This window comes from Phalacrocorax aristotelis, chromosome 2 (genome assembly GCF_949628215.1).
Source record: "Phalacrocorax aristotelis chromosome 2, bGulAri2.1, whole genome shotgun sequence".
NCBI lineage: Eukaryota > Metazoa > Chordata > Aves > Suliformes > Phalacrocoracidae > Phalacrocorax > Phalacrocorax aristotelis.
The window spans coordinates 142,284,907-142,305,040 of NC_134277.1; the positions used below are offsets into that span (position 1 = coordinate 142,284,907).

At 42.7% G+C, this 20,134-nt stretch overlaps 1 protein-coding gene across 1 annotated transcript in view; it reads left to right on the plus strand.

Moving 5' to 3' along the window:
* LOC142053586 (neural-cadherin-like) overlaps positions 1 to 20,134 on the plus strand; it is a 42,768-nt gene that overhangs the window by 17,771 nt on the left and 4,863 nt on the right. Inside the window, exons 14-29 of the mRNA XM_075085430.1 lie at positions 798 to 984; positions 1,150 to 1,293; positions 2,601 to 2,884; positions 3,855 to 5,472; positions 8,524 to 8,617; positions 9,401 to 9,585; positions 10,167 to 10,399; positions 11,414 to 11,691; positions 13,134 to 13,348; positions 13,642 to 13,769; positions 14,591 to 14,718; positions 14,857 to 14,989; positions 15,072 to 15,252; positions 18,076 to 18,242; positions 18,840 to 19,104; positions 19,900 to 20,080. Of these exons, the coding sequence (XP_074941531.1) occupies positions 798 to 984; positions 1,150 to 1,293; positions 2,601 to 2,884; positions 3,855 to 5,472; positions 8,524 to 8,617; positions 9,401 to 9,585; positions 10,167 to 10,399; positions 11,414 to 11,691; positions 13,134 to 13,348; positions 13,642 to 13,769; positions 14,591 to 14,718; positions 14,857 to 14,989; positions 15,072 to 15,252; positions 18,076 to 18,242; positions 18,840 to 19,104; positions 19,900 to 20,080 (4,421 nt within the window). The remainder of the gene's footprint in view (positions 1 to 797; positions 985 to 1,149; positions 1,294 to 2,600; positions 2,885 to 3,854; positions 5,473 to 8,523; positions 8,618 to 9,400; positions 9,586 to 10,166; positions 10,400 to 11,413; positions 11,692 to 13,133; positions 13,349 to 13,641; positions 13,770 to 14,590; positions 14,719 to 14,856; positions 14,990 to 15,071; positions 15,253 to 18,075; positions 18,243 to 18,839; positions 19,105 to 19,899; positions 20,081 to 20,134) is intronic.

The window sequence follows — 20,134 nt, forward strand, 5'->3', positions numbered from 1 at the left end:
AGATGCTGTTCACGAACTTGGGATCCTGCATTGTAGCAGCTCATTCTGATCCAGCAACTGTGACAAAGCACTGCTGCATGCTTCTCAGGGCTGCTCCCATGACAAGACAAGTGGAGGTGGCTGCAGAACATGTTTCCAAACTCTTGCCTCTTCAGCTCATTATTTAATTGATCATCAGTGACTATGATCAGTTAATCACAGCCATTTAAATATGGTCAATTAAATAACATTTCATTTTACCATCATTGATCAAATGGTTGGTTAAACCAACATAATGACCCAACCCTAGGAAAAAGCAGCATTATGTGATTTTCTGTGCATTTTCCTGAGTCTTTTCCCCAAATCCTACTAGCTCTTCTGGGAGGGAACTCTGACTAGTAGAGATCTGCTGTTCTGTAACTGTCATTTTGCAACTTCTGAAGAGCAACCTGTGTGGTAGAACTGCCTGGGAGTGCTCTGGGCATGACCTGGCAGTGGGGGTGGTAATGTTTGTTTCAGAGGAGGAAGCCAAACCTATTGGCCACTGTTGGAGATTAGATACTGCGCTTGATGGGCCTTGATATCACAGAATCTGTGATATCACTGGTACAGATGTTCTTCTGTTTGAGACTTCTGTTTTTCTATAACAAAACAGGCAAAATACTTAGAAAAAATATACCCAGATGAACTGTCTTTCCTCAGAGTGTTGCTACTTTGCAGACAGACCCAGGAGGCTACTAGGGAAGGGAGGAGTCACAGTACTTGGACAGACAAATGAAAGTGGAAAATGCAACCTCTCTTAACTATTTCCTTTTTAGGTTCACTACTTAATATTGAAAGATGCTAGTGAGGATTACCGATTCTTCACCATTGAGCCTGAGACAGGAATTATTTCCACACACGCATCTTTTGACAGAGAGAAAAGAGCCTCTTACTTGATTGAAGTTCAGTCTCAGGACTCTTCAGAATCTGCTAGACCTGGTGTTCATGGGCAGCCCAACACAGGTAAAACCAGTAAGGAAGTAAGGTATATATTGGGTAAAAGATATCAGCGATTGGGTTCCTTAGCTCTTCTAGACTTGGGGGAGTATGTGAGCTGTCTGGAGTACGACACGGTTTTCCACCTCTGACATTTCTAGACTGCACGTTCCTCTTGCATCTCCTCCTTAGACACAGCCTACGTAAGGATTTTTGTCAGTGATGTGAATGACAACGCTCCAGCATTTCCTCGGTCAGTGTATGAGGTCAGCATAGATGAGGACAGGGATGTTGGCAGTCCTGTTGTGACAACAGCAGCAGATGATGAAGATGAAGGTGAGTGGACACTGCATGTCCTTCTAAGTCCTCTTAGTTTTACTGGGTGTTGTGTGTAGGTCTACTTCCTTCATGGGCAAACAAATCTCTACATTCAGGAGATAATTAAGCATTTCAAGCATTTGTAAAAGTGAGGAGGGAAGTTCTGGGCACATGGGAGCATTTTCTTTTATTAGGTGCTCTGGTTTGCAGTGCTAAGGTTAAGCTAGCTGGCAGTCTCTTTGGGGCAGAATGAAATCACCTGGAGTGTGGCTTTTTTGCTCCTTTCATGAGTTGGTCCAGCTCAACTTGCTAGAGAAAAGCAAACCCATTAGAAAAGAAGGCAAGCTGCTGTGTTGGTGGCAGAGCCCAAATAAGCACCAGAGGAATGTGCTGTTGGGAGCAGATGGGAGTTGACCATTCCTGTCGGTGGCAGTGCTGTAATGCCTGTGCCTCTTAGTGCCCATGATGGAGAAGTAAAGAGGCCATTTGAAACAGGCTGCTGCACTTGAGAGAATTTGGAAAAAGGAACTAGCCAAGTGATGCTCAAACTCATGATGCAAAGGCAGCCAAGCTCTTCCAAGTGCTAAAGTTGAGCACAGCCTTTTCACTTTCTTGGCTTCCATGTTGCTCTAGTCTTCTCATCCACAATTCACTCACAACTTAAAATGCTGAATGTTCTTTCTACTAGCGGTTCACCTATTTAATTTGGGAAATTACTTTCTGTCCTGGAATGCAATGTCATGTATTTTTTTCCTTTTTAAATAAGTAAACATGAAGCACCAAGCAATTTTTGTTTTGCTTCTAAATGTTTAGCAGCAATCAAACAAGTGCTGTTGTACAGGTGGAATGTTCTTCTGAGATTAGTTCTTGCTCAATATAGAGGACTTCTGTTACATTTTAGCACCATCCAGTGGTTAAAAAAAAAGTTAAGGATTATTGGCATTTGAAATGGGAGGCTTAGGAAATATTGAGCAAAAATAGCTTCTAGTATTTTAATAGTATGTTACTTCTTTATTATTGGCAAATGAATGCACAATAAATTAGAGGCACAAAATTCCTTCATTATCTATAAACAGATACTTGTCTATGGCCGCGAATTTTGTTTGTAAACATAAATGCAGACCTAACCCCCAATCTACCATACACAAACCCTTCAAATTACAATCATGGATCATTCTGTTTGTGGCTGAGTCTGTTTTATCTCACACACACACAGAGTAACAGTCTGGGCAAATAATGTTTCTCTTGAATACATATTCACTGTCTGTAGCTGAATTGAGCATTCAGAGAGTGGACAGACAGTGGTCATTTGCTTTCTTTTGTAGGTGCAAATGCCAAACTAAGGTATCAGATCACATCAGGAAATGTGAAAGGAGTTTTTGATGTGGAACCTGAGGTTGGAACTGTCTTCATTGCTCAGCCTCTGGATTATGAACAAGAACAACGTTATGAGCTCCGGCTTGTAGCTTCTGATGGAAAATGGGAAAACCACACTCTTATAATCATCAATGTTGTTAATAAGAATGATGAAGCACCAGTCTTCACTCAGAACGAATACCAGGGCAGTGTCTTTGAGGAGCTCACAGATCTGCCTGTACTTGTCCTAAAGGTAAAGCAGTTTGCAAAAAGCAGAGCAAAACCTGACTTTTTGTTCAGCTCAATCCCACCCACTCACATAAATTCAAAAAGATAATTTCTCTAGGGTCTAGGGTGGGTGACCCCTGCTATTAGGATTTAGCTAGCAACTTTCTGTAAAGAAGAGAATAAAGAAAGCCTGGTTGAATTTGCGTGATGGACTTGCTTCCTTGACCAGTAACAGTTGGACTTGACGATCTTAAGGGTCTTTTCCAACTTAAGTGATTCTATGATTCTGAATATTGAAAAAATGTGATGGCTTTCCTTTCCAAAGCAGAGTTAGCATATTTTGAGTAGCTGTATAAGCATAGCGTGGTTGGCACCTGTACCTCATGCATTTGAGTCACAGACTCTTTGGCTACATTTGTACTACCAAATAAACATTACCAGGGATTGTTCTTTGACTCTGGAACTCGATCATCTTCACTGTTTTGTTGTTAGAGCAGTCCCTGGCATGAGGACTGCTTGGCTGGCAGTCTCCCAAACAGTCTCTGGATGCAGATCAGCAGCTGGGTGTTCTCTCTGGCCTGTGCTGATAATCAGCTTGGATGTATGGCCACCCTGTTTTCGCAACCTTCTATTCACTTGGAGAGAAACAGCCCGTTTGCCTTTGTATTCCAGCTCCAAAGAGTTTCACAAGAAACATTTGCTCAGCAGATCTGTTATTACTTCCACTTGGTTCTTCCTGCAGTTATTTCCTCTTTTCAAAATATACAGGGAAGTACAATATATTAGTCTGTCTAAACATGATCATTCTGTTTCTCTAGGCTGTGCATGACGTTTATTGAAAGTGTGCATGACCTGAATGACTCAAACCAATAGACATTTGCTGTTAAAATGCATGCTATTTATTCAGCCTGCACAATACCAACTGCCATCAATAAAAGAACAGTGATTTCCCCTTTTCTTTTACATAAACACTTACCTGCTGTGGCTTGTTCCAGGTTTCTGCAACAGACCCTGACCGAGGAGCTGATCAAAATGCCATTAGCTATTCCCTGCATGGACAGGGGGCCAGTAGTGAGTTCAGCATCAATGCGAACACAGGTGAGATCAGTGCAAATAAAAGGTTAGACCGTGAGAAGCAATCAACCTGGCGCTTCCTTGTTCTTGCAACGGATGAGAGCGGAGAAGGACTGACTGGCTTTGCAGATGTGATCATAGAAGTGAGGGATGTGAATGACAATGCACCCCTTTTCCTCTGTGTGTTGGATGGTTGTTTCACTGGCTACGTCCCTGAGGATTCTCCGGCAGACACTTCCGTCACGGAAATGACAGCAGTGGACCTCGATGACCCAAAGGCTGGTACTAATGCTGTGCTAACATACAGCATCATTCAGAATGTCCAAAATGAAATTAATCTGAACTTGTTCTCAATTGACTCAGTTAGTGGCACCCTCTATACAGTGCTCAGGTCCCTGGATCGGGAGAAGGAAGACAAGTACCTAGTAGTGGTTGAGGCCAGAGATGGAGGAGGGCTCACTGGGACAGGCACTGCCACTATTTTGGTGACAGATGTAAACGATCATGCTCCAGTCTTCCTGCAAAGGATCTACACCGCATTTGTCTCTGAGAATGCGAGTATTAACACTGAGGTGGCAGTGGTGTCTGCTGTGGACAGAGATGAGGGAGAAAATGCCATGGTGACGTTCAGCATCCTTGATGGGGACAATGACCGCAAGTTCTCCATAGAGACAGATGAAGTCAACAGCTGTGGGTTTATCCGGCTACGAAAGCGGATTGACTTTGAGAAGCCTCATGAGAGGGTGTTCAATTTGACTGTGAAAGCAGAGGACATGGATTTCTTCAGCATTGCTTACTGCGTGATCTATGTGGAGGACTCCAATGACCATGCTCCTGTCTTTTATCCCCAGTTCTATGAAGTGGCTGCACTGGGGGAAGATGCACCTGTTGGCACCAAAGTTGTTCAGGTTTCTGCTGTTGACTTGGATTCTGGCCTGAATGGAAGGTTTTATTACCACCTACTAAACAAGTCTGACCCAGGTGGCCAGTTCTCTGTGGCTGGCGATGGGTGGGTGATGGTTGCCGGACTGCTGGATCACGAGACAGTGACACAGTACCAGCTCATTGTCATTGCCACTGATATGGGGCAGCCCCCTCTGACTGGCAGTGCCACTGTTTTAGTGACTCTGCAGGATGTAAATGACAATGGGCCAGAGTTTGAGGCTCATTATAACCCAGTGGTCTGGGAAAACACAGCCTCTCCACAGGTCGTCCAAATGAATGAGACCTCTGTGTTGCTGTACGCTAAGGACCGAGACACTGCTTCTAATGGAGCACCTTTCTCCTTTCACCTTCTCAGTGATTTCAATAGTCTGACTAACTTCAACTTGCAGGACTTCCACAATGGAAGTGCCTTGCTCACGGCACTGCGTACCTTTGACAGGGAGGTGCACAAGGTGTTCTACCTGCCCATCCTGATCACAGACAGTGGGATCCCTCCAATGAGCTCCACCAACACACTGACCGTGAATATCGGGGACCAAAATGACCACCCACATTCTCCTGGCTACATGGAATGTCTCATTTACAGCTATGATGGTAAATCACTCCCTGATGCTTGCTTCCAAGTGAGACAGTAAGGTCAAAGGAGCAGCTGTGAGATTCACAGGAGGACTCTGTCCTGTTCCACATAAGCTAGAGGTGCTACTGAAGTTTGCTTAAGCCGCACCAGAGAGCAGTAGGTGTGCAGGGCACAGGGCTCTGGGCCACTTGGTTTGTGGAAGAAACTGAGCCAGCCTTGAAGGAAGAGTATAGCTGGCTGCTATTCTATGCATGTTTCAATCAAACCTGAGTAATGGTATCTTGTTTTCAGATGCAGTTTTCCAGCAGCATTAACATTTCAGGGGGAAAAAATCGACAAAATTCATCATGTTACTGAGAAGTGATAAGTCTGAGTGCTGAGAACCTTCTTCTTCCTCCTTAAACCATTTTCCTCCTCCAGACTGAATTCAGTTTTAGTGAACACTCTTAAGTTGAACTCATGTGTAAACTGCCTGAGATATTCATGTAAGACTTCAGCTGAGAAATGCTGTAATGTGGGAATATTCTGTGAATGTTGACTGCAGGTAGTGCAAGAGAAGCCACCTTTCCCTTCTTGCTTTGGCAATTAGCTAGTAGTTCTCTTGTGATCCAGGGTCCCCTGGTGTAGATGCTCTTGACCATTTATGTGTACTGAAACATTGTGTGCTCACTCTCAAATTCAGCTTATTGTAAAGTTGAAACAAGTCTGGTTGCTGTTTGCTGAGAAACTCTGCTTGCAGCCTAACTACAAGATCTTTTCATTAAGCCTGAATTCCCTTTTAGTTGCCTCTTTAAAGGTTAAACTCATATGTACTGTTAACTTCTGGGAGGGACTATTCAAGTCTTCAGATCTTTTGCTATTTAAAATATTAAGGAGAGACAGAATCAGAAGGCTACTCTCACGTTGTATGTTTCATTCTTGTAATGTAGGAGTCAAACATCAGGGCATCCTGTACACTGTCTCCTACAAAATATTCAATGAATGTTGCCACACTTGCAGGAGAGGTAATTTTCGCTCCTTTTTGCATACGGTCCCTCAGCTGTCAGGGTTTGTGCTGTTCCCTTCCACAAGATGAAGTCCCATGTTTTTTTCCTCTTTGTGTATCAGAGAATCATAAAATGGTTTAGGTTGGAAGGGACCTTTAGAGATCATCTAGTCCAACCCCCCTGCAGTAAGCAGGGACATCTTTAACTAGATCAGGTTGCTCAGAGCCCCGTCCAGCCTGACCTTGAATGTTTCTAAGGATGGGGCATCTACCACCTCTTTGGGCAACCTGTTCCAGTGTTTCACCACCCTCATAGTAAAATTTTTTTTCCTTATATTCCGTCTAAATCTACCCTCCTTTAGTTTAAAATCATTACCCCTTCTTCTGTCACAACAGGCCTTGCTAAAGAGATTGCCCTCATCTTTCCTATAGTCTCCCTTTACATACCAAAAGGCTGCAATGTCTCCCTGCAGCCGTCTCCTCTCCAGGCTGAACAACCCCAACTCTCTCAGCCTGTCCTCAAAAGAGAGGTGCTCCATCCCTCTGATCATTTTTGTGCCCCTCCTCTGGACCCTCTACAACAGTTCCATGTCCTCCTTGTGTTGAGGCCTCCAGAACAGGATGCAGCACTGCAGGTGGGGTCTCACCAGAGTGGAGTAGAGGGGCAGATCTTTAATTCTTTACTCAGTAGATATATTAATTCAGATACCTGTGGATCTTTCCTTCAGAAATAGCTTTTGATTAAAAAAACAAATATTAATTTGTGAGCTTTGCTGAGGGGATGCAAAACGAGCAGAATACATGCTGCTTTTCATCTCACCCCAAAGCATCCACAGCTACTGGAAGTAAGCCTGGTTGCTGTATTTTGGACATCGTCTCTATCTTGCTGTAATTTCCTCCAAATTACTATTGTTTTTTGCTGTAATTTCCTCCAAATTACTATTGGTTTTTGCCCTTTATAACCCAGTCAGCATTTGATTGTTTATCCTGCCAAACCCCAATCCCTGTCTAAACCACTCTGTAAGTTGGTTCGGTACTGCAGTCAAAATAGTGAAAATGAGTAATTCTGATGTTGTTTCAGAATCTCTCTTACATCTTTCCTCAGAGGTGGCTTCTCTTTTTTCCTTCTCATCTGCATTTGATTGCAGCCACCTGTGGATTTAAATCTATGTAGCCATATAGCAAATACAGAATCACAGAATGGCAGGGGTTGGAAGGGACCTCTGGAGATCATCTCATCCAACCCCCCTGCTTGAGCAGGGACACCCAGAGCAGGGGGCACAGGAACGTGTTCAGGTGGGTTTTGAATGTCTCCAGGCAAGGAGACTCCACGACCTCCCTGGGCAGCCTGTTCCACTGCTCTGGCACCCGGACAGCAAAGAAGTTTTTTCTCATGTTTAAGTGTAACTTCCCGTGTTCCAACTTGTGCCCATTGCCCCTCGTCCTGTCGTTGGGCACCACTGAAAAGAGTCTGGTCGCATCCTCTTGACACCCACCCTTCAGGTATTTATAGGTATTGATGAAATCCCCCCTCAGTTTTCTCTTCCCCAGGCTGAACAAATCCAAGTCTCTCAGCCTTTCCTCATAAGGGAGATGCTCCAGTCCCCTGATCATCTTGGTAGCTGTCTGCTGGACTTGACCGAGCAGATCCCTGTCTTTCTTAAACTGGGTAGCCCAGAACTGAACACAATACTCCAAATGTGGCCTCACTAGGGTGCAGTAGAGGGGGAGGGTAACCTCTCTTGACCTGCTGGCCACACTCCCTTTAATGCAGCCCAGGATACCATTGGCCTTCTTGGCCACAAGGGCACAGTGCTGGCTCATGGTCAGCTTGCTGTCCGCCCGCGCTCCCAGGTCCTTCTCAACAGAGCTGCTTTCCAGTAGGTCAGCCCCCAGCCTGTACCAGCACCAAATAAGCAGAACACCACGTGGTATTTGCAAACTGGTGCACATCTTCTCTCAGGAACCCTCATAACTATTTTTGTAGAGGTTTTGGACTTAAACCAGTAAAACTTGAATGGCCAACTTGTTTGTGTTTATATGAGAGGTCTGACCATACCACTTATATGCTGTGTTGTTTTAGGTATCCTCCCCACGACTGTACTGGGACAGGTCCTTGCACCTGATGATGATGACTGGGATCACAAAATCTACCAATATGAAGGGAAAACGTCAAGGTATTTGGAGAGAAAAATGGAAGTTGGAGTGAAATGTATGGAAATCTTACTCACACGCAAAAACATAAAAAGTATTTAAACTGCCTTTTTTTGAAAACAAGTGTGCAAAAGCATTTTGTTGGTTAGACACTTTTGTGTTGCTCTCTGAAAGCACCTCTGAGTGTGAGGCCACAGTAAACAATGCTATATGCCAGACCTGTCCACGTCCCTTGCCTGATGGGCTAGAATGCCATTCCTGTTCACAGCCATATCTGTAATCAGTATCAGTGAGCCACTGCAGAAAAACTACCCACTAACTTCTATCCTCCTTATTCCATGCCCCTGGAGAGTCAATGTTTCCGTGTCACCATTGGTTTTAAGACCTTACTTGTATTGGACGTGTTCACACCAAATTATCTGGATTGTGGCTGAGGTTGAGATGTACATGTGCCATTCGGAGGTTTTGACAAGGCGTCACTCTCAGTGAATGTATCCTAGAATGTATCTAGGAGTTTGCACTGTTTCCAAAATTATGATTATAGTAGCCTGAGTCTTCCTACACAGGTCCTATGGCGTAGGAGTAGGAATGAACCTTCCTGATGTACTGGTGAAGAATCATTAGGAGCCAACAGAAGGAGATGTTGAAAAGTTCTGTTCTGTCCTGTCCTTTCATGAGGAAAGACATCTGCTTTCTTTGACAGCTTGCCCAAAATAAAGTGGATCAGTAAAAACAGCAGGGATGGTAGTTGCTACTCAGCTTTTGAATTTCTCATAGCTTGTTCCTTCGCTTAACTCTTATTACAGGTACTTTATCCTTAATGATAACTCAGGTTTGCTGACTATTAAAGAAGGTACCCCACCAGGAACATACAACATAAGAGTCAGAGTCATTGATGGAGTCTGGCCAGATGTTGTCTCAACCGTAAAAGTTGTAGTGAAGGAAATCAAAGGTGATGCCCTCCATAATGCTGGTTCTATAAGAATAAAAGGTAAGCAATGTGATGAAGAATGTTAGGATCGTAATACTGAAACGTACCTCTTCACTGTAACTGCTGTGTTTAGAATTCTAATGCTCTTAAACATGAGATGAGAGTTAATAATTTTCTAGGAAAGGGTTTGAAAATGCATCTTTGTTTGCATGGTCCTCTGTCACTATATGTGAATGTACATGTATGGAGAAAAAAGACAGCAAGAAATGCTTGTCTGATGCAGAAGACAAAGATGCGAGATTTCTACACCAACTGTCTAACAAAACATCAATTTATATCGCAGAAAAAACTTTATTTAAACAAGTGTCTGTCCAAAATTGCCCAAATTTTTTCAATCTTTGTGGAAAAGTAAAATCTTCTTAAACATTTTTCTTATTTAAAAGAATGACAAAAAGAAATTAGTAAGAGTCAAAAAGCTTGAGAACACAAACCCTGAGCAGAAGCCAGCACGGAACATTTCAGGGCCTAAAAATGAAAATACTCCTGAATTTGCAACCTTAATATTATTCTGTGGTGCTCCCTTCTTATTGCTACAACAGTTGCAAGATATGTGTTTGTCAGGTTTTTAACTTTTATTACAGATATCACTCCAGAGGAGTTCATATCCCAATCCCCTGAAAAGCAGAGTAAATACTACCAGATGAAGAAGCTGCTTTCAGAAATTATATCGGTTCAACTTGAAAACGTTCACATTTTCAGTGTATTAAATAGTGCAAGTCAAACCCAAGGGGTTGATGTTTGGATTGCAGTTTATGGTCCACCCTATTATAAAGCAGAAAAACTTAATGGCAATATAGCAGCCTCCAGATCATGGGTAAGTATCCATACTATGTATGAAACCACAGCATCTTCTCATTGTGTCTCTTCAGAGAATATCCATTGCCTAGTGAACATGTGTATTTAGAATGAATGAGGGAGCAATGTGTGAGAAAAATGGATAATTTTAATCAGTAAAGTCAAACGGTCCTTTGGCACTTACATTAAAAGTTTCAAATATGAATGTTTTAAAAGCCAGCCTATAAATACATACTAAGTCACCCAAACACAATCAGCTTTTAGGAAAATGAACATGTTTTTTCTGTTGAAAAGACTGTTAAACTCTGTATAAAGGATGTGTTTGGCTGTTGCCTTTTCACATGGTATATTAATGTTTCCATTTATAGTCTTCTACACAGAAATTTTCTGTAGCTGAAACTCAGACACCAGTCAAAGGTTCCAACTTTTTTCTGAGTTAAGAGGGTGAAGCAGTAAAATAACCATTCTCCAGTGCAAAACAGGTTGGAAATGTGCATTCACAATTTAGTAAAGTTCCTGCCCCTCTTGCAAAAAAAAAAAAAGTTTTGATCAAAGTTAAATGACTCGCTCTGTTGGAAATGTGTCTGTTGGTAGACAGAGGCTGAAATAAGAGTTATGTTTAGAATCAGTGCTGTAGTACCAACTCACTCTTGCCAGAAAAGTTATGTCTTCATTGCCCAATGCCCGTCCACCCTTCCCGATATTTTTAAGACAGAATTGTCCAAATTAAAAATACGGATCAGATGCTATGTAAATGATCCATCACAACCATCTGAGATTAAAATGTATCCACTCAGCTTATGATGAATATGACAATAGCTTACTCGCACTATAATTGACTTATACCAAGGCTTTGGCCGTAACAGATGCGAGGCTGAGCTGCCTTTGGCCGGATAGAGTGAGGTAGATGTTGGAAGGAAGTGGCACAGCAACCAGTTTTGAGAATAAATAAGACTTGGGCTTTTCATGGCCATCATTGTGAGCTTCCTCTCTGTGGAAAAGTCAGATGAATGCAGCTAATTGTTCTCCACAGCTGGAAAACATCTTGGATATAAATATCACCCAGATTGGCATTGATGAATGTGTGACTGCAAACTGCACTCATAGCAGCGGATGCATCAGCAAGCATGAACAGAGTCATGTGCCAACAATAACCACAGCTGGAAGCATTTCACTGGTGTCTGTGACAGTCCGGAGTCATGCCCTGTGTGGTTGTGCAGCTCGGGAGAGTCCTCATCTCTCCTGCTCCTCATACCAGACAAACCCTTGTCTCAATGGTGGCACATGTGTGGATACTGATCTGGGCTACAGGTTGGTAAAGCTTTGTCTAGTGTGCAAGCAAAATGCTTCTAGCTCAGTCTGTAAGGAGACGACTGGAAGCTTAGGGGGATATCACTGCGGGTCTTCTCACTGTGGCAGATCTGAGTTTTGTTATACTTCACGCACAGGTCTTGCAAACAGACCTCTGTTTTCATGTAGATACCTAGGTTCATCATAGTCTCCAGGAAAACCTTGGGAAGATTGCAGGCTGCACTGGTTCCTTTAATGTCATCCTGCAAGATGCTTTTGTTCTGTACAACCTACCTTAATGTTGTTAAACACTTAAATCATGTCACTTATGTCACTTAATAACCTCTTCCCCACATTCCTTGTCTCATTTTTTCTCCAAAAATTACATGTCATAGACAAAATAGCATGAAGGTGAAAAAAAATGATGGGACTATAGTAGCTCAGAATGAGCCTGGTCCCCTTACAGAAGGCATGTTTGCTTTAAAAAATGGTCATCCCAACATAGGAAAGCAGAAATAATGAGCCAGCCTCTGCTAAGAACCCTTGATAGGGTTGATAGGATTCAGAATGATGTTGCAGAAGCCCTGGTCACAGTCAAGATCTGCGTCTGACATTGCTGCTCGGATGTAATCAGCCAGGGAAATTTTGCTGCCCAAAAAATCTTGGTAGGTTCTACCACCTATCATTTGCTTAACTCTGAGGCTTCTTTACTTCTGCTCCATTTTCAGTGGGGTTTTTCTGAGTGATCTTTTTCTGCATCCTACCCCTGTCACTCTGCTCTCGTTAGGTACTATTAATCTATGAGAAGTAGAAACTAAGAAAAAGGGGCCCAACTGTTTTTCCTCCTTGTCCTCCTGCCCATTTTTGTTGCTCCTTTAGTTTCCCTCTTGCAGTTTTTGTTATTGTCATGCTGTGATTACCCTTTTCTACAGAATCCCCAGGGTATTAAGGAAAGAACCCCAATGATCTATTTTTGATAGTGTAAAGGAAATAAACCAGTAGGTAGCTTGCAATAAGAGTGAAGTTATCAAGATCTATGACTGTCATCCCTATTCTCACTTTTTCTGGGTAATATTACTTTCCCACACCCTTCCTTTGCTTTCCCTGTCAACATTATAAAGTCTTTGAACAAGCTGATAACTAAGCCTAGTGAAAAGTGGGTTTCTTATCTTTGCTGAAGAGATTAGAGGTTTTTGGGTGCTTTGTATATTACATAATCTCTGTCATTCGTTCACAGAATTAGCCTTGTATAGGCATACTATCATTTAGAACAAAAGCTAAATTGTGTTTATACAAACGTCAATAGGGAACATTTTATGACAGTTTTGCTTGTGCTTAACCCACACTATGGCCTAGGCAACATGAGCTCCTGTGTTTAAAGTTGGAGGGTCCTGCTGTGGGAAGAGCTCTTTGCGGCTTCTGCTTGGATGGTGGATATTTGCTTTTATTTATTTTTTTAATAGATGCAAGTGTTCTGCAAATTTCCATGGACCAGACTGCCAGCAGACAAAACACAGCTTCAGAGGCCATGGTTATGCCTGGTTCCCTCCTCTTAAGCCTTGCTTTGAGAGCCGCATCTCCTTAGAGTTTATCACCGAAGTTGCCAATGGCCTTCTGTTGTACCATGGACCAGTGGCGCGAGGGCAGCCTGGAGAACAAGAAGACTTCATGGCATTAGGTTAGCAACTTAAAGAGTATTTGTCCTTTGTGTTTGTGTGAAGGTGAGATTCTACTTAGAGTTGATAGGGCTTTTTTAAGAAAAGGTTCAGAAAGTTACTTCTAGAGAATAAGAAAATGCAGAACAATTTGTCAGCATGCCCAGTTTGTATCCTGTGTCATTGTGTTAGGAGCTGGGTTTTTAAAGCTGTCTAAAAAACTCCTCCAATTAAAATCTAACTGCATCAGTTGTTTCAACTGAGTTTGAGTGGGAACATGGTTAGCACATATCCAGTAAGAGTCTTTCCTTTGCAGAGCTCTCCGGTGGTGTCCCGTTGCTGACTGTGAGCCACAGCTCTGGTGTGCTTTTCCTGCAGCTGTCACGAAAAGTTAATGTTGCAGATCGCCGCTGGCACAATATTAAAATTATAAATGATGGAAAGGCAAGTGTAAATATGGAATATCCTGTGGAAGCACTAATTCATGTACCTTGTTATTCCTTCCAAATCCTTCCTCCCGCCTGTAAAGCTCTTTAATCAATCAGTCTTTCATCATCCCTGCAACAGCAGGGACTGAAGTTTGTCAGCTCAGATGTCCTCTTAGTCTTGAAGCAGTGAAGCAGAACAAGGCCTGGAGAAGTCCAATCCAATTTTGAAACTGGCCCTGCTATTTTCTTGGTTTAATGATCCTGTTAGACTATAGAACTGTGATAATCCAGGGGCTAAATGCTTCCTGGACTGGGGGACTGAAATATCTATAATTTCTGTGAGTGGGAAGCCCTGCCCCACCAATGTAGGAATGCAGCACAAGAGTAGATATGCTTTTGTGTAAGGGGAACATCTTGCTGATGTAACACTGGGGAAGGCATCTGCTAGGCTCCCCCTTCCTCTCCTGCATAAGACAAGCTGGGAGTCATATCAGGATCTGGGATGGGGAGCCTGGCAGACCATCTGCTCTGCTAGATTGTCTCTCTGGGTTCTCATTTGGCAGAAAACTCCGAGAAAATCCCATCTTCTTCCTACCATGTCAGTGACTTGGCTTGGTCATGGTAGAGTCAGATCTTTGTTTTGTGTGGCTCCTTAGTTATATGCCATATGCAATAACCTTCCAGATTAGTATGTGGATGTGTTTTATTATTTCAATATAGTTTACTGCACTGTAATTGCTAGTTACTATTCCCCCTTCTGCTAAGTGAAAGAAAATGTATAATTAAAGTGTATGCACGTCTCTGGATGCAATTGTTTTAAATAATGTCTTTCTCTAGAGAGTGAAGCTGATTCTTGACCACTGTGTAAATGTCTCAGTTAAAGACAATAACGGTGTCATTAAGAAGATCTCCCACATGGATCTGTCCTCCTGCGAAGCCTCTGGAGAGACTGTGGGATCTCAAAGGTAAAAAAACCCAAAAAACAAACCAACAAGAACTAGGAACATAATTACTCAAAAGAGCTAAGGAAAAAGGGGGGAAAAACAGCCAAGTTGCTGTATTTTCCATGCCACTAATTCTTTCTTTCCCTCCCTTCCCTTCAGCATGGGTAAGCTCTTCAATGGCCATCAGCCCCTGCAGCTGGGCGGAGTTAAGAAGACTTTGCCTTACCATGGTTCACAAAGGCACTTCAGAGGGTTTGTTGGCTGCATACGCAATGTCATTGTTGACAGTAAGGTAGGGCTACTAAGACCAGTCTTGGGTCTACTGCTGTTAATGGTAGACACGTTACGTCATGCTTCTCTGTGTCCTTTTCCAGGTCTATGATTTAGAGCACCCTGCAGAGTCCTTGAACAGCGCTCCAGGCTGTGTCCTTACAGATGAAATGTGTCAGAGTGGTGAGATGGCCTCCTGTGGCGCCCATGGCAAGTGTGTTGGTGGTTGGGATTTCTTTCGCTGTGACTGTTCCCCAGGATACGCTGGACCAGCATGTGAAAAAGGTACTGCAAGTTCTAGGGAGAAGTTCATGGTGAGGATCTGTGGGAACAGCATCAAACATATGACTCTAAATTTGCCACAACTTTGAACTGAGTAGTGTAATAAGACCATGCTGTACTCTGGGAATGGTTTAGATCTGCAGTGATGTAAAGATTCTTCTAACTCTTTTTGAAAAAAGATAATGTCACAGAAGGGGGTCTTCTTGAGACCTGCTTTGCTTTGCAGAGAGGGCAAGTGGTCAGATGCGTTATTTTTCCTTTTCATCACAGCATCTTATTTCTGAGTGGTGAAAGATGAAACATTCTACATTGTGCCTTCTTCCTCTGATCATACTGATCACAAAATGTAGTTTAATGAACATGGTACTATTTGTCACCTTGCAGTGGTTATAAGAGTGATGAGGTTGCCAGCTTGGTATGTTGCCTTTGTAAAACCTGGGGGCATAACCCTCAAGTTATCCTCAGGCCCTATTTTCCATCTATAAAATGGGGGTACTTGCATTTGCACCTGTCACTGGAATGAATGGAAGGTTGTGCAATGCCCCTAGAGCACAGCAGTGGGTGCATGTGGGGACATGATATAAGGCTGGCTCCAGCAAACATGTTATCCTGTAAAAAGCATCAGGAAATACATATCAGACAACAAAAGCATGCAAGAGTGGATAATGAAAACCTTGGAGACATTGTAAGAAAGTGCAAAATTTTAGCACAATTCAAAAATTTAGGAAATAAATTATTTAACTCCTAGTAGCCCACAGCCATGTTCAGGGTGCAGGGGGCACACACCTGAAGTTGGCTCTGTCCTCCATATCTTAATACTTTCAGCATCCATTGCTCTGAAGCAGAAATCAGAAGTGAGTTACAGGTACCTCTAGGTACAAGGTACAAACGATGGGATTGATCATAACAGTCTATAATGAGCACCAGTGCCCCATAACTTTGGGGTGTTTGTGTAGTGTTGAAAGAGAATTAGCCCCCTCCATCCTGTAGTTTGAATGAGCTACAGGTGAGGATGAGCAGCAGTTATCAGCTGGAAAGGAGCACATGCAAGCTAGGGTTGAATCAATGTGCTGTGATTAACAGACAGGACTGGTGGTGTATTACACGCATGCTTTCAGCTCACTGAGCTTACTTTTCCTTCTTGTATACGGAACAATAATACCCTATGCAGGCAGCCAGACCCTCTCTTCCTTTCTCCATGTACCACACAACACTTAAAAGGTATGACAGTAAATTACTCAGCTGAGTCTGTCCAACAGGGTGAGGACTGGAGTCATAATTGGCACACTCTAGGCTTGGAGCCTTCCCTGTTTAAAGTGTTTATAATGACCACAGAAATGGCTAATACAATTCAGTTATTTGTATTAACGTTTTGCAGACAGATGATACTGATTTACAAACATATGCCTACATTTAAATCTTATTCTGTTTTGTGTTATCTTGGGATGCTGGTTCACAAGCCCAACTGCTATATTGGGTCCTACCCCTCACCACTGTGGGACAAACTAAGTGCTCAGAAAGTAATTACTTGAAATCCATAAGTCAGATCCTGATGCAATGGGAAAAATTCAATTGGTTCCAGCTTCTTCTAATATACTGGGCTGCAAAATGCTGGTGTTCAGCTGGTGCTTTATGAATGGCTGAGCCATGCTTGCAGCAAGGAGCAGACAGCTGGGGACAGGAATCACTGAAGTGTCCCAAGCAAATCTATCCCTGTGCACCAGTTACAGCCTGTAGCTGCAGAGATGGTGAACAAGAGAGAACAGTGGGCTAGGAAGAATAATATGAATGGAATGAGCTAGAGAAGAAAAGAAAATATGCTTGAAGAAATAAAAGAGAGAGAAGAAACAGTGAGAGGAAAACAGTGCAGAAATGAAGTCTCTTGATCATTTGATATTTCATGTCCTGGGAACCAGTCTAACTGCCTCAGCATCAGCTGGGCAGTTCTTGGATTTCTACTTGTGTGACACTGACCTCAGATTAGCTGTTGGTGACCCAGCGTTCTTCCTGTCTAGTCAGTAACTTGGACTATATCTTTATTTGGTAAGAAGAACTGTCTTTTTTCAACTAACCTGTGTCCAGAACAAGCAGATCTAGGATTGCTGTCAGGTAGTAAGACTGCAGTTGGTGCCTGAAATGCTGCATAAGAGCACCAAGGTCAGGGTTGTTTACTGGTCTTTGATTTCTATAAAAGTGTGCAGTGCAACTTCATCACACTCTGCTGGGTGACTCTCAGATGGATTCCCCAGGATGATGGGGAAAGAATGACTTTCAGTGCATTTGCCCTAGTTAAGATAATAAACATTGACCTAATCCCTCTTTGTAATTAAAAAAATAACATATTATAACTTTGACCCTGTGCCAGCCCCCAGGGTTTCTCTTGTGCCAACAGGAATGGGAAGTAAAGTGCATATTTTCTAACAGTGAGGGTTACTGAAAGAAACATGAGATTCTCTTCTTTTTTTTGTCTTCAGATCAATACCAGCTACTTTACTGGAAGACATGTTTCAGATCTTGAAAAAAAAAGGAGTTAGTTGACTTAGTGTAGGAGTGATTGGGTAGAATGTGCAGCTTGTAAGAGGCAGAATGTTAGAGTAATTATCTAATTGTCCCTTTCCTACCCGAATTCTGTATCCTTTGTTTATTCTTTTTCTCTTAATTCCCATGGGGGTGGGGGACGCTTTCCATGATGCTTCATTATGTTGTCAAAGCTTCTTAAGAACTAAAATTCTGGCATTCAGAGTTGGTTAATTCTTGAGCAGTAGAGATCTGAGGGAGCCGTAATTTCTGAGTGTTTTGCTTTGGTTTTGTGTGTGTTGTGCTTAGTTCTTCCAGAATGGGCTTTTGGAAGGGACAGTTGGATCCATTATGAGCCGAGAAGCAATCTCGGCACTCACAGCACTCAGATCCAGCTGATGGTGCGCACCCGTATCTCCCACAGCACCCTTCTCAGCTTGGCCTCTGCAGATTGGAGTGAATACATCCAACTAGAGGTGAGCAGACCAAATGCCATTCTGTTTCAGTGCTCTTAATTTGTCATGGAGTACCCCACAAAGAGAAAAAGATGCATTTTCTGATTAAGGACACCTATTCTTTAATGTAATAAAGAGCAAGAATTTTCCACGTGAGGGTAACTACTCTCATTTGTGTTGTCCTCTTCACTATTACCCTTTTAAAGTATAGATTCTGGCTGTTTCACTGCAAAAAGTACAGGTGAGTGAGTGCATGTAATACACATGAATAGGGAAGATTGTTTTGTCCTGTTTGCCTTTTCCTGTTGCCTCTATCTGTCTCCAGTTATAAAACTTGTCTCTACATTTCTGCTGCTGTTGAAAAAGCTGTCTGGATTATATTAGCCAGAGAGCGCCTAATTATTCCAAGTTAGAGGAGAGAGTGGCCTGTAAAGAAAAAGGCTGATAATCCCTGGACTTGCAGTTTTCTTGTGGTAACTTTTATCTGGGAATAAAGCACTTAAATGAAAATGGTACTTTTGGTTTTTAAAAACTCAGGTCCATTTCATGAGGCAGAACACTGTAATAACATTTTGAAGTGCAATTCTGTTACTAAATGTTTTTATTGTTGTCTTCTAGGTGGTTGAGGGTTTCTTTAGTGTTAACTTCAGCTTGGGGGACAAAAATCACTCTCTGAGAATGAGGACATTACGTATAAACAATGGCCAGTGGGTTCTTCTGACCATGGAGCGCTACAACAATGAATTTACCTTGCGCGTTAACAGTGGTGGAGGTGATCAGGAAGTGACCTCTGTCTTAGGTACGAATAGATGGTTTGAAATGGATTGGGCAAGCATTGTGCTAGGAAACCGCCTTCCCAGTCACTCAGAGAGTGATTTTCAAGGTACGTGATATGATGAGTTCCCAAAAGGAGGGAATTAAAGCCTGAAAGGGGGGGTCTTTGAGTGTATTGGAGAGTCTAAAACACAGGTTAGAATTCCTATGGAGAATACTATGCCCATGAAATCCCATCTCCTCTACTAGGGAATTCAGAGCTAATGTTCAACTCTCTATTTGCTGTTGTATCTGGTCCTAGTGAAGATGTGAGATTTCCTGTAGATATTGAAAGATACCACTTCAGATTTTTATTTCCCATGCCAGAGACCCCTGAAACAGGGAACTCATGCTGCAATCTTCACTCCCTTTTTGCCTTGGAAGGGTTTAAGGAACAGACACAACACCTCCTGGTGGGAGGAGAAGGATTTGCAAAGCAATTCATTATGCACTCTATTTCCTGGTGTGGGGTGCTGGGACATAGAGATTGTGGCTCAACAGAAGACAGCTTCTTCCATTCTGTTGCTTCTCATTCAGACCCACTTCTAAGACTGTATTTTAAATCTAGATTAATTTAGTGGAGCTGTTCTGGTTCATAGCACAGTTCTGCTAAATCATTGCATTGGTACAACCAAACCGTCCTGGAGACGTATTATCAAGCTGTAGATCAGCCAGGGCACATAGACACATGTTCTGTAACTCTTCCAAAATAAAACTGATAAGCAGTATGAGGATCTTTCTAAAAAATATTTTAAGTGTTTTACAACGCTCTAAGATCTCCTGCATATGTGCTGGGGGCAAGGCTTGAGGTGGGGGAGCTGTTAGTTCAATGTATTTCTCTGTGTACTCCCCTGCTTTGATGCAGGTTGTATGCGTGATGTCCAGCTGAATGGTCAGTCGCTTCTTGTCGAGGGCAAAAGCACGGAGTTTGGCCTAATTCTGAGGCGGCAAGGTGTCACGATGGGATGCCATTCCAGTGCCTGCAGCAGCCAGCCCTGTTACAGCCCTTTTCTTTGTGTAGACCTGTGGAGAAAATACGAATGCCGGTACATCAAGCTTTTTCATCTGGGGTGGTTGGGAAGCTCTTTATTTCTACCTTA